Here is a 16,163-nt window from a genome sequence, read left to right as displayed (position 1 = left end):
ACCCAGGGCCGGGATTGAACCCGGGTCCTCGATGCCGTGAGTGATAGGCACGGTAGCATTGTGGATAGCACAATCGCTTCACAGCTCCAGGCAGCGGCGTGCAGAGGGGGGGGGGGGGGGGGGGCGACGGTGCGCTGGCCCCGGGCAGCCATTGGATGGGGGCAGTGGCGTGCAGAGCATGGATCGCGCCTGCGCACCGCGGTCGGCCGGAGCGCGCCTGCGCACCGCGGTCGGCCGGAGCGCGCCTGCGCACCGCGGTCGGCCGGAGCGCGCCTGCGCACCGCAGTCGCCGCTGGTGAAGAGGCGGCTTTGCACTTGGCGGCTGGAGAGGGAACTGAAAGGGCGCGAATTCTCCAGAGAAAGTCTCAAAACGTTTGCAGGATCCGAAAATGGGGTTCCATGAAGCTTCTTGTGATCTGAGAGGACTTATTCATATCTTGAATTTGAAGAATGACGAAATTATCCACAATGCAATAGATTTAGCCAATGAATATTGTGAAAATTGGGGAATACCAATTGCACGAATAAGGAGAAGAAGAATAATGCCTGGAGAGTCAGCAAGAGATAGTGGACTGACGGCACAAGAAGAAATGAATAGAGTAATGGTAGAGATTGTGAACAGATTAAAAACTGAAATTGAAGACCGCAGTGTCCGTCTTCAAAGACTCAGTGACCGATTTTCTTTTCTTCTGAACTTGAATTCAGTAGTGATTGAAGATGAACAAGAAAGAGAGAAATTAAAAAAGGAATGTTCAGACTTTGCAAATTATTATGACAATGATGTGGTTGCAATTCAGTTATATGACAAAATTATTGATTTTGTGATGCTCCTTCGAGCTGGAGGGAATAGAGTTCCCCCTGATCCTAAAGATGCTCTGGAGTCTTTCCGACGCTGTGTGTTTCATACAGATTACTGCTTACAATCGCATTTTCAGTCGCAAGCTGTGAAAGGCCATTTTCAAAACTGAAATTAATAAAAACATATCTGAGGTCTTTTATGTCACAGGAGCGACTGACCAACCTGGCTTTAATAAGCATTGAAAAAGAATTTCTCACAGCTGATGTAAAAAGTGAAGTAGTTCAGGTGTTTTGTGACAGGGGGTATCATTTGGGGAAAATAACTTAATAAATTTGATTGATTTATATTAAAATCGAATAAAGCGTTTATTTCATGTTTCATCTGTGTTTATATATTCAAAATGTTTTCCTTTCTCATAATATTTCTCAGTATATTAGGCCTTATACTTGAGTCTTTGGGGCATACAATCAAGATTTGCCCCGGGCATCACAAGACCTCTGCACGCCACTGGCTCCAGGGTCCCAGGTTCGATTCCTACTTGGGTCACTGTCTGTGCGGAGTCTGCACATCCTCCCCGTGTGTCCGTTGGTTTCCTCCGGGTGCTCCGGTTTCCTCCCAGAGTCCAAAGATGTGCAGGTTAGGTGGATTGGCCATGATAAATTGCCCTTAGTGTTGGGTGGGGTTACTGGGTTATGGGATAGGGTGGAGATGTTGACCGTGGGTAGGGTGCTCTTTCCAAGAGCCGGTGCAGACTCGATGGGCCGAATGGCCTCCTTCTGCACTGTAAATTCTATGTTAAATGAAGGGCCTGTATCAGAAAATGACACTGCAAAAAATAGAAGGGATGTGACGAGGAACGTTAAAAGTATTAGCCTTAAGGTTGTATCTGAATGCATGGAGCATTCAAAATAAAATGGATGAATTTCATAGTGACATATGGGGCTGGTTTAGCACACTGGGCTAAATAGCTGGCTTTTAAAGCAGACCGAGGCAGGCCAGCAGCACGGTTCAATTCCCATACCAGCCTCCCCGAACAGGTGCGGGAATGTGGCGACTAGAGGCTTTTCACAGTAACTTCATTTGAAGGCTACTAGTGACAATAAGTGATTTTCATTTTAATTTCATTGCAGTGTTAATGTAAGCCTACTTTTGATGCTAATAAAGATTATTATTATAATTATTTGCGCAGATAGATGTAAAAGGGTATGACATAGTTGGCATTACGGAGACATGGCTCGAAGGTGACCAAGGGTGGGAATTAAACATTGAGGGCTATTTAGTTTTTAGGAAGGATGGACAGAAAGGAAAAGGTGGTGGAGTTGCACTGTTCATTAAAGCAGATATGGATACAATTTTGAGGAAAGATATTAGCACAGATGATGTGTAATTTGTCTGGGTCGAGCTAAAAAACCTCAAGGGGAAATAAACATTCATAGGGATGGTATACAGACCACAAAACTGCAGTGGTAGTGTTGGGAATAGCATTAGATAGGAATTCAGAGATGTATGTGATAAAGGAGCATCTGTGATTATGGATGATTTTATTCTGCATATGGATTGGGTGACTCAACGTAGTCACAGTACCCTTGGGGATGAGAGGCCATAACATGATAGAATTCTTTATCAAGTGCATAGTGAGGATTCTGAGACCAAAGTATTGCACCTCAGTAAAGGTAGTTATGATGGTATGAGGCATGAGTTGGCTATTATGGACTGGGAAACATTACTGAAAGGAAGGACAGTGGACAGGCATTCAAGGAACTAATATGTGAACTCTAAAAATTGTTTCTTCCTATTTGGTGCGAAAGTCGAAGGGGAACTGTGGCCAAACCATGACTTACAAGTGAAATTAGAGATAGTATTAGATTTAAAGAAGAGGCATACAAATTAGAAAGAAAAAGCAATAGAATAGACCTGAGAATTGGGAACAGTTTATAACTCAGCAAAGGCGGGCCAAGGGATTGATTTTAAAAAGGGGAAAATACAATATGAAAGTAAGCTAGCAGAAAACATAAAAACCGACTGTAATAGTTTCTATAGGTATGTAAAGAGAAAAAGATTGTTTAAAAACTAATGTAGGCCCCTTACAGTCAGAAAGGGGGGAATTTATAACTTGCGAACAAAGAAATAGCCTGAGGAACTAAATTTGTATTTTGCTTGCGTCTTCAGAAAGGAAGATGTGGAATAATGTATCGGAAGTTCTGAGAAACACATGTTTCAGTGAGGAGCTAAAAGAAATTAGTTTTAGTAAAGAAATGGTTTTGGGGAAATTAATGGGATTGAGGACGGGTAAATCTCCAGGCCCTGATAATCTTCAACCCAGAGTACTTAAGGACGTGGCCTTAGAAATAATAGATCCACTGGTGGTCATTTTCCAATGTAACCAGCAAATCAGTCCATGACTAGAAATGTTAAGTTTTCGCTTTGTTCAACTTTTACCATGCACAGCAGTGATCTGAAAACTCAACTTTCTGGATTTGATTGGATTGGATTTGTTTATTGGCACGTGTACCGAGGTACAGTGAAAAGTATTTTTCTGCGAGCTGCTCAACAGGTCATTTCTTGGGGTGTTACGGGCCAGGGTTTAGAGAACCCCAAAGTGGATCATGGAGTTCACCTGACCCATAACTTTTCATAGATTATGGTATGGGGAGCACACTGCCCACTCTACAGGTGTGGTACAGCAGAAAAGGAAAAGTATTTTTTAAAGCAAAACAATGTTTATTCTAAAACATACAGTGAACATCTTAGCAACCATTAATTCAAATACAACCCCCAAATAAAATAACACTAAGTAATCCATAATAACTTCCCAAACAACATCCAGAAGACTAAAGAAACACCTTTTAACAGAAGCACATCAGGTTTACATTCACTACTGAAAACATTTATAATTGTGAATTCACCAAATGATCAAGAGATAAGTCTTTTCATGGCAGAGAGATCAACAGTACACCTGCTTTGTCTGGCTTCAGCTCCAACACAGACAAAACTAAAACACAGACACACCCAAGCTTTTCTCAAAGTGAAACTAAAAAGCAGAGCCAGAGCTCAGCTCCACCCACACTCTGACATCACTGCAGTAACATGAGCAGCCAAACAATTCTTCAAGCAACATTCTCAGGACAGAGGCATGATGAGAATTTCTTGAATATTGGATTTAAAGAGAATTAGTTGCTGAGTAGCATCATGGGACACCAAGAACAAAGACCAAATTAATTCCTAAAAGATGCCGGGTTTAAAAATCTTCTATACTCCATTGGTGGTCATTTTCCAAAATTCTTTGGACTCCAGAATAGTTCCAACATATTGGAGGTAGCTAATATAACCCTGCTGTTCAAAAAGGGAGGTAGCGAAGAAATGGGGAGAACATTTGAGTATAGTAATAGGGATGTTTCGTTGCAATTGTATAGGACATTGGTGAGGCCATGCGTGGAGTATTGTGTTCAGTTGTGGTGTCCTTGTCGGAGGAAGGATGTTCTAGCTCAGGAGGGAGTGCAGCAGAGGTTTACCAGGCTGATTTATGGGGTAGTGGGACTAAGTCAGTTAGGATTATATTCATTTGCATTTGGAAGAGTGAGAGGGGATCTCATAGAAATTTTTAAAATTCCAACCGGATTAGACAGGGTAGGTTTGATTCCTGGCTTGGGTCACTGTCTGTGCGTTCACCCAGTGTCTGCTTGGGTTTCCTCCGGGTGCTCCGGTTTCCTCCCACAAATCCCAAAAGACGTGCTGTTAGGTAATTTGGACATTCTGAATTCTCCCTCGGTGTATCCGAACAGGCGCCGGAATATGGTGACTAGGGGCTTTTCACAGTAACTTAGAATCATAGAATTTACAGTGCAGAAGGAGGCCATTCGGCCCATCGAGTCTGCACTGGCTCTTGGAAAGAGCACCCTAGCCAGGTTCCACACCTCCACCCTATCCTCATAACCCAGCAACCCCACCCAACACTAAGGGCAATTTTGGGTACGAAGGGCAATTTAGCATGGCCAATCCACCTAACCTGCACATCTTTGGACTGTGGGAGGAAACCGGAGCACCCGGAGGAAACCCAACGCGCACACGGGGAGAATGTGCAGACTCCGCACAGACAGTGACCCAAGGATCGAACCCAGGATCTCGGTGCCATGAGGCAGCACGGTTAATCCACTGCGCCACAGACCATCACTGCAGCCCCTTGTCAACAATTCTGAAGTAAAGGCCCCACAAACCAACTATTCCATACCAACATTGTCCAGCTAAACATATTCCATACAGTAGCTTAACTACAGGTTGAGCATCCCTTATCCGAAATTGTGAAAACCGAAAAATTCTGAAATTCGCACTTTTCTTTCAAGTATGCCGCACCTGTGCAGTTCTCACAGCACAGGCGCAGTTTACAACACATGGCGCACCGGCGCAGTATAGTCCGAACCCTGAAAAATTCCAGCCCCAAGCATTTCGGATAAGGGATTTTCAACCTGTACCAACCTTGTGCAGTCCCTTCATATCTATCTGGCAGTGACTTTTCCTGACCCAGTGCTCCCCTAGTGGCAGCGACATGGCTGACTCTTGGAGGGGAAGACTGCAGGTGGCCTTGCATGATATCCACAAGCAGCTCTGGGCCTTGAGGACCCGGCTTCAGACTGCACCATCTAATGTGGGCAGCAGTAGTTTGGGCTGGGTGGCTGCAGGAACAGCAAATGCACCGATGGATGGCATTAGGACTTGAGCTTGTGGCAAAAGAAGAAATGGTGCTCTTTGCACACGACAAGTGGTTTGGTTCTGAAACACAACTTCCTGAATGTGCTGGCGGTCGATTCAGTCAAGATTTTCAAAAGAGAATTGCATTATTACCTAAAGAGGAAGACATTTCAGGGCTGTGGGGGAAGGGTTGGGAACGACCATAGGCAAATTTAAAATATATTGAACCAGTTTATTACAGCAGCTTGTGTGTGTGCTGCAAGAATCCTAACCACACTCACTGATATTTGCCAGTTCGACACAGCCGCAATTCAAAAAAAAAATCAATCTTGCTTTCAAATCTCTCCATAGCCTCACCTCTCCCTGTATCTGACCCTCCACCCTTCTGAATTGCTCAGTGTATCATGGAAAATCGTATTTGTTTCACTTCAGTCAGTATGAGCACTATGATTGTACCTGCTAGATTTAACTAGTTTGTAAGTTATTGTGGCTCACTGGAAAATACAGCACTTGTATTTGAATCCTAGATGTCTTGTTTTGGTGGCTCCACGTTAATCCAGGATAATTTCAAAGTCAGCAATCTGATTTTGACAGTCTGTTGCTTTAAATAGACATTTTTATTGGAAGTCGAGTGTTCAGAAGACCACTTAATCATGTGCAGCTGCCTAGGCATAGTAAGTGAATTGCTCTTTATTTAATCAGATTTTCCAATGTAACCAGCAAATCAGTCCATGACTAGAAATGGTAAGTTTTTGCTTTTGTTAAATTTTAAAGATGTACAGCAGTGTTCTGAAAGCTCACCTTTCTCAGGGCATGATGAGAATTTCTTGAATATTGGATTTAAAGAGAACTAGTTGCTGAGTAACATCATGGACACCAAGAGCAAAGACCAAATTAATTCTTAAAAGAACCCAGGTTAAAAATGGGCCATAATCCATTTAGTGGTCATTTTAAAAAATTCTTTGAACTCCAGAATAGTTCCTACATATTGGAGGGTAGCTAATATAACCGCGCTGTTCAAAAAGGGAGGTAGAGAGAAAACAGGGAACTATAGACCAGTGAGCCTAACGTCAGTAGTAGAAAAGTTGCCGAGTCCATTACCAAGGATTTCATAGCACAGCATTTGGAAAGCAGCAGTGGAATCAGACAAAGTCAGCATGGATTTACGAAAGGGAAATCATGCTTGACAAATCTACTAGAATTTTTTGATGATGTAACCAGCAAAGCTTTAAAATTCATCTACAGGATGTCGGTGTCGCTGGTTAGGCCTGCATTTATTACCCATCCTTAGTTGCCCTTCAGAAGGTGGCGGTGGTGAGTTGCCTTCTTGAACCGCTGCAGTCCATTAGGTGTAGGTACACCCACTGTGCTGTTAGGGAGGGAGCTCTCGGATGTTGCCCCAGGAAGGAACGACAATATATTTCCAAGTCAGGGTGATGAGTGGGACCTCCAGGTGGTGGGGTTCCCAGGTATTTGCTGCTCTTCTCCTTCGAGATGGTAGTGATCGTGGGTTTGGAAGGTGCTGTCTAAGGAATCTTGGTGAGTTACTGCAGTGCACCTTGTAGATGGTACACATGGCTGCCACTGTTAGTTGTGGTGGAGGGTTTGAATGTTTGTGGAAGGAGGAGCAATCGAGCGGGCTGTTTTGTCTGGATGGTGTCGAGCTTATTGAGTGTTGTTGGAGCCACACTCATCCAGTCAAGTGGAGAGTATTCCATTACACTCTGGTCTTGTGCCTTGTACATGGTGGACAGGCTTTGGGGGCTCAGGTGAGTTACCTGCCGTAGGATTCCTATCCTTTGACCTGCCCTGGTAGCCACAGTATTAATATGGCTAGTCCAGTTCAGTTTCTGATCAACGGTAACCCCCAGGATGTTGATTGCCAAGGATTCAGCAATGGTAATGTCATTGAATGTCAAGGGGCGATGGTTAGAGCCTCTCTTGCAGGAGATGGTCATTGCCAGGCACTTGTGCGGCGCGAATGTAACTTGACACTTGTCAGCCCAAGCCAGGATATAGTGCAGGTTTTTCTGCATTTGAACATGAACTGCTTCATTATCTGAGGAGTTGTGAATGGTGCTGAACATTGCGCAGTCATCAGCAAACATCCCCACTTCTGCAAATGCATCTGTCCATGGCAGTATCGGTAGAAGTGACCAGCGCACAGTCCTTGTGGAGACAAAGTCCCGTCTTCACATTGAGGATACCTTCCATTGTGTTGTGTCGCAGTTATGGAAGGGGGGGGTCATTGATGAAGCAGCTGAAGATGGTTGGGCTGAGGCCACTACCCTGGGGAACTCCTGCAGTGATGTCCTGAAGCTGATGATAGACCCACAACCACCTTCCTTTGTGCCAAGTATGACTCCAACCAGCTGAGAGTTTTCCCCCTGATTCCCATTGACTCCAGTTTAGCTCGGGCTCCTTGATGCCATGCTTGGTCAAATGCTGCCTTGTTGTCAAGGGCAGTCACTCTCTCCTCACATCTGGCATTCAGCTCTTTTATCCATGTTTGAACCAAGGCTGTAATGAGGTCAGGAGCTGAGTGACCCTGGTGGAACCCAAATGGAGCATCCATGAGCAAGTTATTGCTGAGTAAGTTCTGCTTGATAGTGCTGTTGATGGCTCCTTCCATCACTTTGTTGATGATGGAGAGGATGCAAATAAGGTGGTAATTGGTTGGATTGGATTTGTCCTGTTTTTTGTGTATAGGACACACCTGGCCAATTTTCCACATTGCTGGGTAGATGCCAGTGTTGCAGCTGTACTGGAACAGCTTTGCAAGGGTGCGGCCAGTTCTGGAGCACAAGTCTTCAGTACTATTCCCGGGATGTTGTCAGGGCCCATAGCCTTTGCAGTATCCAGTTCCTTAGGCTGTTTCTTGATATCATGTGGAGTGAATCGTATTGGCTGAAGACTGACATCTGTGACGCTGGGAACCTCCGGAGGAGACCGAGATGGATCATCCACTTGGCACATCTGGCTGAATATTGTTGCGAATGCCTCCGCCTTGACTTTTGCACATATGTGCTGGGCTCCTCCATCCTTGAGGATGGGGATATTTGTGGAGCCTTCTCCTCCAGTGAATCGTTTAATTGTCCACCACCATTCACGGCTGGATGTGGCAGGACTGCAGAGTTTAGATTTGATGTGTTGGTTGTAGAATCGCTTAGCTCTGTCTATTACTTGCTGCTTATGCTATTTGGCACACAAGTTGTCCTGTGTTGTAGCTTCATCAGGTTGATACCTTATTTTTCGGTGTGCCTGATGTTGCTTCTGGCATGCTCTCCTCATTGAACCAGGGATGATCTCCTGGCTTGGTGGTAATGGTAGAATTGGAGATATGCCGGGCCATGAGGTTGCAGATTGTGGTTGAATACAATTCTGCTGCTTCTGATGGTCTACAGCGCCTCATGGATGCCCAGTCTTGAGTTGCTAGATCTTTTCGAAGTCTGTCCCATTTAGCACGGTGGTAGTACCACATATCACAATGGAAGGTATCCTCAATGCGAAGACGGGAGTTTGTCTCCACAAGGACTGTGCAGTGGTCACTTCTACCGATACTGCCATGGACAGATGCATTTGCTGCAGGCAGATTGGTGAGGATGAGTTCAAGTATGTTTTTCCCTCTTGGTTCCCTCATCGGCTGCTGTAGTTCCAGTCTAACGGCTACATCCTTTAGGACCCGGCCAGCTCGGTCTGTGGTGGTACTACCGAGCCACTCTTGGTGATGGACATTTGAAGTCCCCCGCCCAGAGCATATTTTACACCCTTGCCACCCTCAGTGCTCCCTCCAAATGGTGTTCAATATGGAGGAGTACTGATTCATCAGCTGATGGTGGCTGGTACATGGTAATCAGCAGGAGATTTCCTTGCTCATGTTTAACCTGAAGCCATAAGAATTTGTGTAGTCCAGAGTCGTTGTTGAGGACTCCTAGGGCAACTCCCACCTGACTGTCTATCACTGTGCCGCCATCTCTGCTGGGTCTGTCCTGCTGGTGAGACAAGACATACCCAGGAATGGTGATAGTAGTGTCTGGGACATTGTCTGTAAGATATAAGACCATAAGACATAGGAGCAGAATTAGGCCACTTGGCCCATCGAGTCTGCTCCGCCATTCAATCATGGCTGATATTTTCTCATACCCATTCTCCTGCCTTCTCCCCATAACCCCTGATCCTCTTATTAATCAAGAACCTATCTATCTCTGTCTTAAAGACACTCAGTGAATTGGCCTCCACAGCCTTCTGCGGCAAAGAGTTCCACAGATTCACCACCCTCTGGCTGAAAGAAATACTCCTCATCTCTGTTTTAAAGGATCGTCCCTTTAATCTGAGATGGTGTCCTCTGGTTCTAGTTTTTCCTACAAGTGGAAACATGAAATGAAAATGAAATGAAAATTGCTTATTGTCACGAGTAGGCTTCAATGAAGTTACTGTGAAAAGCCCCTAGTCGCCACATTCCGGCGCCTGTCCGGGGAGGCTGGTACGGGAATCGAACCGTGCTGCTGGCCTGCTTGGTCTGCTTTAAAAGCCAGCGATTTAGCCCAGTGAGCTAAACCAACCCCTGAAATCATTCGTAGATTTTAACATTTTAAAAATAAATTTAGAGTACCCAATTGTTTTCCCCCAATTAAGGGGCAATTTAGCATGGCCAATTAACCTACCCTGCACGTCCCTTTGGGTTGTGGGTATGAGACCCACACAGACATTGGGGAGAATATGCAAACTCCACACAGACAGATAATTTGTAGATTTTAAAATGGAGACATGACTGCTTTCTAATTCTAAACCGTTATGGGCTAGTCATTCATGAGCAATCTTTCATGTGGACTGAACATCAAAAGCGAACTCTTAATGGAAACCAGAGTTTGATGGTTATTTTGGGGACAAGATTTATTTGCATGGAGTTTGTTGAAATTATTGAATCCACCACTGTTTTTTTTATTGTGTAGCATTAAAACTCCAAACTGTCAAGTATAGGTTCAGTAGTGGATTGCATATTTAGATGAAAAGGGGTAAGAATAGAACAGTTTTAAGTGCATATTCTTTCATATAATAATCCAATGTTGCATAATCTTTTGGGGGGGGGGGAGGAGCTACAAATGTGAAACTTGTTATTTAAAACAAGCTTTCTGTGCATGTACTATTTTTAAAATAAGCAGATGTGGAATTATGCTTTGAAGGGAGTTAGCCTTATGCTGTCTGCAGTTTAGCTATTTGTCATGCTGGAAGATTTAGATGTGTCCACGTGAGCAACTAAATCTGTAATTAAGGCTGGTGAAGTGTTATAGTACCAACACACTCCGCTACTGGTGTTCAGAGAGCTTGTTTTTGAGCTGAAAGCGGGACCCATCAGGTACTAAACAACTAGTTAAACGGTAAGCTAACTGCTAACAGAATAAATTAATTGATGCTATTGTATGCAAAAGTTGGAATCCAGTTATCTACTAGTGCAATCATTGTGTCCACTATTATAGAGTTAGCACAATACTAATATTAGTAGAAGCTACTAATTAAGCAACATTGTCAAGAAATGTACCTGTTGGGTTTTTTTGTGTAAATAATCTCCTTTACCTTTTTTACTAACCAAAGTGCCCGCATTCTTTTTTGTGTCTGCAGCTGTAGTTTAAAGGATTAATTTGCCACAGGTCTTTCTATGTCCTTCCTTTTTATTCATTCATGGGATTTATCAAACAGTGAAAATCAAATTTCATAACAAATTGATTACATGAAGATTTTCTCTCACTTGTAACAAAATGGCAATATTCCACTTGCATTTACCTCCAACCAGCGAATGTGCAAAATCTGTCCTTGACGAGAATAAGCTTGGCTTTTAATGTGTTGTGAGGCGATAGAAGGGTTTGAATATATGGATGAAAATTTTAAAACCTGCTTGTTGCTAGAACGGGAACCAAAATAGGTCAGCATGAAGATAATGGTGAACTGGACTTGCTGTGCGTTAGGATTCTTGTAGCAGACAGCGTGTGAGGCCAACCAGGAGCTTGTTGGAATAGACAAATCTGGAGGTAGAAAAGGCATCTCCGCAACAGGTGAGTTTATGCAGGAACTGATGTTATCCAGGTGGAAGCAGATGGTCTTGATGATGGCGTGGATATGTGGTTGCAAGATCGTTTTGGTGTCCAGTGGCATCAAGATTGTGGATGGTCTGGTTCAGCTTCAGACTTGTGAGGAAGCCAAAATAAATGACTTTGGTCTTCCCGATATTTCATTGAAGGAAATTTTTGCTCACCCTGCACTCTGTCAGGCGATTAGTTCGATAATTTTGCGAAATGGATGGAAGTGTGGAAGAAAAAGCAAACTAGCTATTAATGACAGTGGGAAACTGAAAAGGTGAATGGAGGTTAGAGAATCTCACTATGAAAGATAGGATGTCAACACAAAGTATTTCTTGATCAAAAAGGAATAGCAGCTGTGTGGAAGTGCTGTCACACTCCATCACTGAAATGATCTCGGTCTCTTGTGTATATGATCACTGCTTTGTCGTGTGCTGCTGTGATCCACTTGTAGCGTGAGCTCTAAGCACCCAAATCAAGATTAAATTGACAACGGGTTGGGGATGAGGTCATTAGCTTCACATGCTGCTGCTACTGCCTGGAATGTGGCTTTAATTTAATGTTGGCCGTTTATACTCTTGATTTCACTTGCATAAATACTGTCTCGAGTTGTTAATGTGAGGAATTGAGATCAGAATTTTGGATCAGTTAGTAGTATTTAACTCGAAATGAAAATGTGTGTTGCTAAAGGCACGTGTGATAGAAGAGAATGGGAAGATTGGCTGATGGAGGTAGAAGGATCTCTGAGACATTTCGATGACGTCCTATATTTCAGTATTTTAAAATCTATCTTGATCTTCAATCTTAATTGTTCCTTTTCCAGCCCAGAGTTATTTTAATATCTGGAATTTGAGTTAAAGGTTTGTTATTCTAAAATTGCCTTGTGTAGAGATAGGTTTGAGCTATGTAACACTTGAAGGATTGATAGTCATGTGACAGTTACGCGTGGGAATATCTGAGGCAAGCGAGCAACTGGGGTGGCATGCGTGTTTATTGGTCATAAGAAGAATTAATTTTTTTTGTGTACATGTTGATTGTGTAATTAGTGTTTTGCTGAAGCAAGAACCTGCTTTTATTAGGAGGTGTTTGTTGCTGTAGTTCATAGAGACTTTTATAAATATACTCTGTTAGATTAATAGCCAATTTTCTGTATTGCGATGATCAAATTCTAGATGAAATAGGCTGTGTTATAGATTACTGCAAGTCCCACCCTGCTTTCAACTCATTGCAGACACACTGGTACCAGATGTTTTGAATGTTTATTCCTCAGCCGACACTGAAAAACACAACCTGACTTTCTTTTTATTTCATTGCTGTTAATGGATCCTTGTTGTGTAAAAGCTAAATTATAAGCAGTGACTATGATACATACAGTACAGAAGGAGGCCATCTGGCCCATCGAGCCTGCACCGACCCACTTAAGCCCTCACTTCCACCCTATCCCCGTAACCCAACAACCCCTCCTCAACTTTTTGGACACTAAGGGCAATTTAGCATGGCCAATTCCACCTAACCTGCACGTCTTTGGACTGTGGGAGGAAACCGGAGCATCCGGAGGAAACCCACGCAGACACGGGGAGAACGTGTAGACTCCACACAAACAGTGACCCAGCGGGGAATCGAACCTGGGACCCGGGTGCTGTGAAGCTACAGTGTTAGCCATGTGTGCTGCCCTTGCTTGAAAATGCATTTACTTGGTTGTGATGTGCTTTGGAAGGTTATAAAAGGCACTATGGAAATACAAGCTTTTTTTTTGGTATGCCTCCTTGAAAGTGAGCATAAGTGGCAAAGCGAGCAGTTACTGCCCATCCCATAATTTATTTTTGGCAAAATATATATTTTATTCCTAAAATATGAGACATTACAAAAATTTCAAATTGTCATGAAGAGAGTGCAATGATCACATTTTTCCAGAGATCAAGATGTGGTCTCGGGTGCTTCCATTCAGTAAATGAGAACATTACACACACTTCAATATTTTTGTTACAGGGTGTACAGTTTTTGTTCAAATAATTACATCTGTCATGTTGCAGTTTGACGTGCTTAACAGTTACATATGGTAGGATTAGGCGCACTGCCCGAGGGAGCTTTACACTGTTACCAACTCCTCTGTGTACATTGGCTGACTAGAACATGGCTTTACCCTATTGTGCCTTGGCGGTGGCTGCCCCAAGCTTGAGCGCATCCCTCAGCACGTAGCCCTGGAGCTTGGAATGTGCCAGTCTGCAATGCTTGGCAAGATCAATGAGTTTCGGGCCGACCAAAGTGCATCTGTCACAGAGTTGATGATCCTCCAGCAGAAGTTGATGTTTGTCTCTGTGTGCGTGCAGGGTCCGGTTTAGCTCAGTTAGTTTGAGAGCTGATTTGTGATGCAGAGCGAGTACTGGCTGAGGTTATTCATGAAGGTCCGTCTTCTCAACCTTGCCCCTCGTCTGAGGTTAAACCACCACCAGTCAGCGCTCTCCCTCAAGAGGAAAGCAGCCTATAGTCGCCTGGGACTATGGTGACTTTACCTGATCCTGGGAACAGCCTGTAGAGCACAAGAGTCCTGCGTGACATGACTGCTTGGGATGAACCTTGACACAGGCACTGTATCTCTCTCGAGGCCCCCTTTGCAAAGGCACATTCCACCAGGTGGCGTGCAACCATCTCTCTCCCCCTACATTTGATTGACTGATTTTCCTGGGGGAGGGTGGAGGAAGATGAGCCGGGTCTGTTTGGTGGCAGGGAATTGTAAAGGTCCTTCCACAAGGACATGAAACCCAGAACCAAGTTGATGGATGCTGTAATTGGAATTTAAGGAAGGTCCTTGATACACCAGTGAGCCAGCTGACTCACTGATGGAACCTAGTTTGTTAGCACTTATCTGCCAGCTGGAATCTTTCCTATGCAGCTGGAACCCAATTCCCAAATGGGCAAAGTGTCACCAAAAATATTCTTGCATATGATGAAGTGCAAGTGGCTGATTTTTGTTGTAATCACACTTGTACAAATTGCACTGAGAAGGTTGGTAGTCTTTCGTCTTGAAATGAAATCTCTCTATCATCTATTTAATGACACAACAGTCACAAACTTGAACCTTATGCTGTTTAGCACACAAAAGACTTTGATGAATTTATTGTAGGGATACTGAGGTTTGGGGCTGGAACCTTAATGTGACATGGTGATGATTTCAATCACTACAGTTCAGAGGTTGAATGGTTAACTCTTGTCTGCCAATACAGAAGCTCATTCCACTTGGATACATTATATCTTGTTTGTATAAAATCTTTGCTATAATGGTTATAGTGGTTTCCAACCATCTGTTGACTTAAGTAATTTTATTTTTCTTCCAGCAATGGCAAAACCCAGACCAGTGGTAATTAGTGGACCCTCCGGAGCAGGAAAGAGTACTCTCCTAAAGCACCTTCTTGGGGAATATGGCCAAGTTTTTGGATTCAGCGTCTCCCGTTAGTAGCTCTTAATGATTATTTTTCTCATCAAGACTTTGAAAAGCAAATGTCCATGTCTCAAAGTAGGAAAGTCAAATGGACTACCTGCTATTAGGCGGATTTTCATATTTCAAATGTGTGCATGATCTATGGATTGTGCTGTTGTAAAGAACTGAGCTAGTCCATAGTGGCTTTCTAATTTGCTCTGGATTCTCAACCAATCAAACCTCCATGTTACATTGGGAAGAATTCTTCAGAACCTGCCTGTAAGCTAGTTGATTCATGGAACTAACAGAATACATTTGAGCTGATATAAGAATCTGATTTTAAGCTTTGAAAAGGACAATCTCATTGAATGGTAGCTATGGTTTCCTTCTAGGAAATTTACATAACCGAATTGGCCATTCATTTGATTATATCAACTCTGTCTTTAGTCCTACCTTTTTTCCATAACCTTCAATACCCATGAACATTCCTTTTTTCCTTCCCAAATAGCTATCAATTTTTAAAAATTGATCCAACAGAGTAGGTGGCCTTCTGGACAATATGAAGGATTTTGTGTTCAGGATTGACTTTTAGCCAGTTTAGTTCAGTTTAAGAATATAACCTGTCCCCTTGTTCTCTAATTTTCCTATTGGAGAGAAGACTTGTTCCCTATATACCTTATTAATATTTATTTTAAACACTTCAAATTAGAAACCTGGATTGGAAATCAAGGTAGAACTAAACTGTTTCAAAGAAATCTAGCAAAAATTGAAGTAATTCCAAAGTTTTGCTTACTCTGAATGTGCTCCAGTCTGAGTTTGGGTCTGTGATTGATACCCCCCCTTTATTCATTGTAGGGGGTGTCGGACATTTCTCTCAGGTTGTACAATGTCGGGGCTTGGGACTGTGATAGTGGACCTCCCTTGTGATTTGAGCTGGATATTCATGTCCGCATGTGAATGTCTTCAATTTCTCCATACGTTGGCCGAGTTAATATTAAATAAGGCGGGGCTTGGTTGAAATCACTTTTAAATTCTTTATTCTGCAGCAACTTGAATATTCAGCAATATTTATAGTTAGATTTGCCATTTAATCATTACAATTCGATCTCCACTAACGATGAAATAAGGCAGTCTAGATGTACAGTGGGTTGTCTTGTTTGATTTAAAACAGATTAACTAAGACCTT

At 43.2% G+C, this 16,163-nt stretch overlaps 1 protein-coding gene across 7 annotated transcripts in view; it reads left to right on the top strand.

The window, feature by feature from the left end:
- LOC119966563 (guanylate kinase-like) overlaps nt 1-16,163 on the top strand; it is a 48,639-nt gene that overhangs the window by 20,778 nt on the left and 11,698 nt on the right. For 5 of the 7 annotated variants that reach the window (XM_038798461.1, XM_038798460.1, XM_038798463.1 and 2 more), the window contains one exon: nt 14,895-15,008. In XM_038798461.1, coding sequence (XP_038654389.1) covers nt 14,895-15,008 — 114 coding nt within the window. Of the gene's footprint in view, nt 1-10,709; nt 10,864-14,894; nt 15,009-16,163 lie in introns of those variants that run through there. The other 2 variants (XM_038798462.1, XM_038798465.1) reach the window with 2 other exon arrangements.

This window comes from Scyliorhinus canicula, chromosome 5, assembly GCF_902713615.1.
Source record: "Scyliorhinus canicula chromosome 5, sScyCan1.1, whole genome shotgun sequence".
In the NCBI taxonomy this organism is placed as follows: Eukaryota; Metazoa; Chordata; class Chondrichthyes; order Carcharhiniformes; family Scyliorhinidae; genus Scyliorhinus; species Scyliorhinus canicula.
Note: the sequence above shows the minus strand (reverse complement) of the source record. Positions and strands in the feature narration are given on the sequence as shown.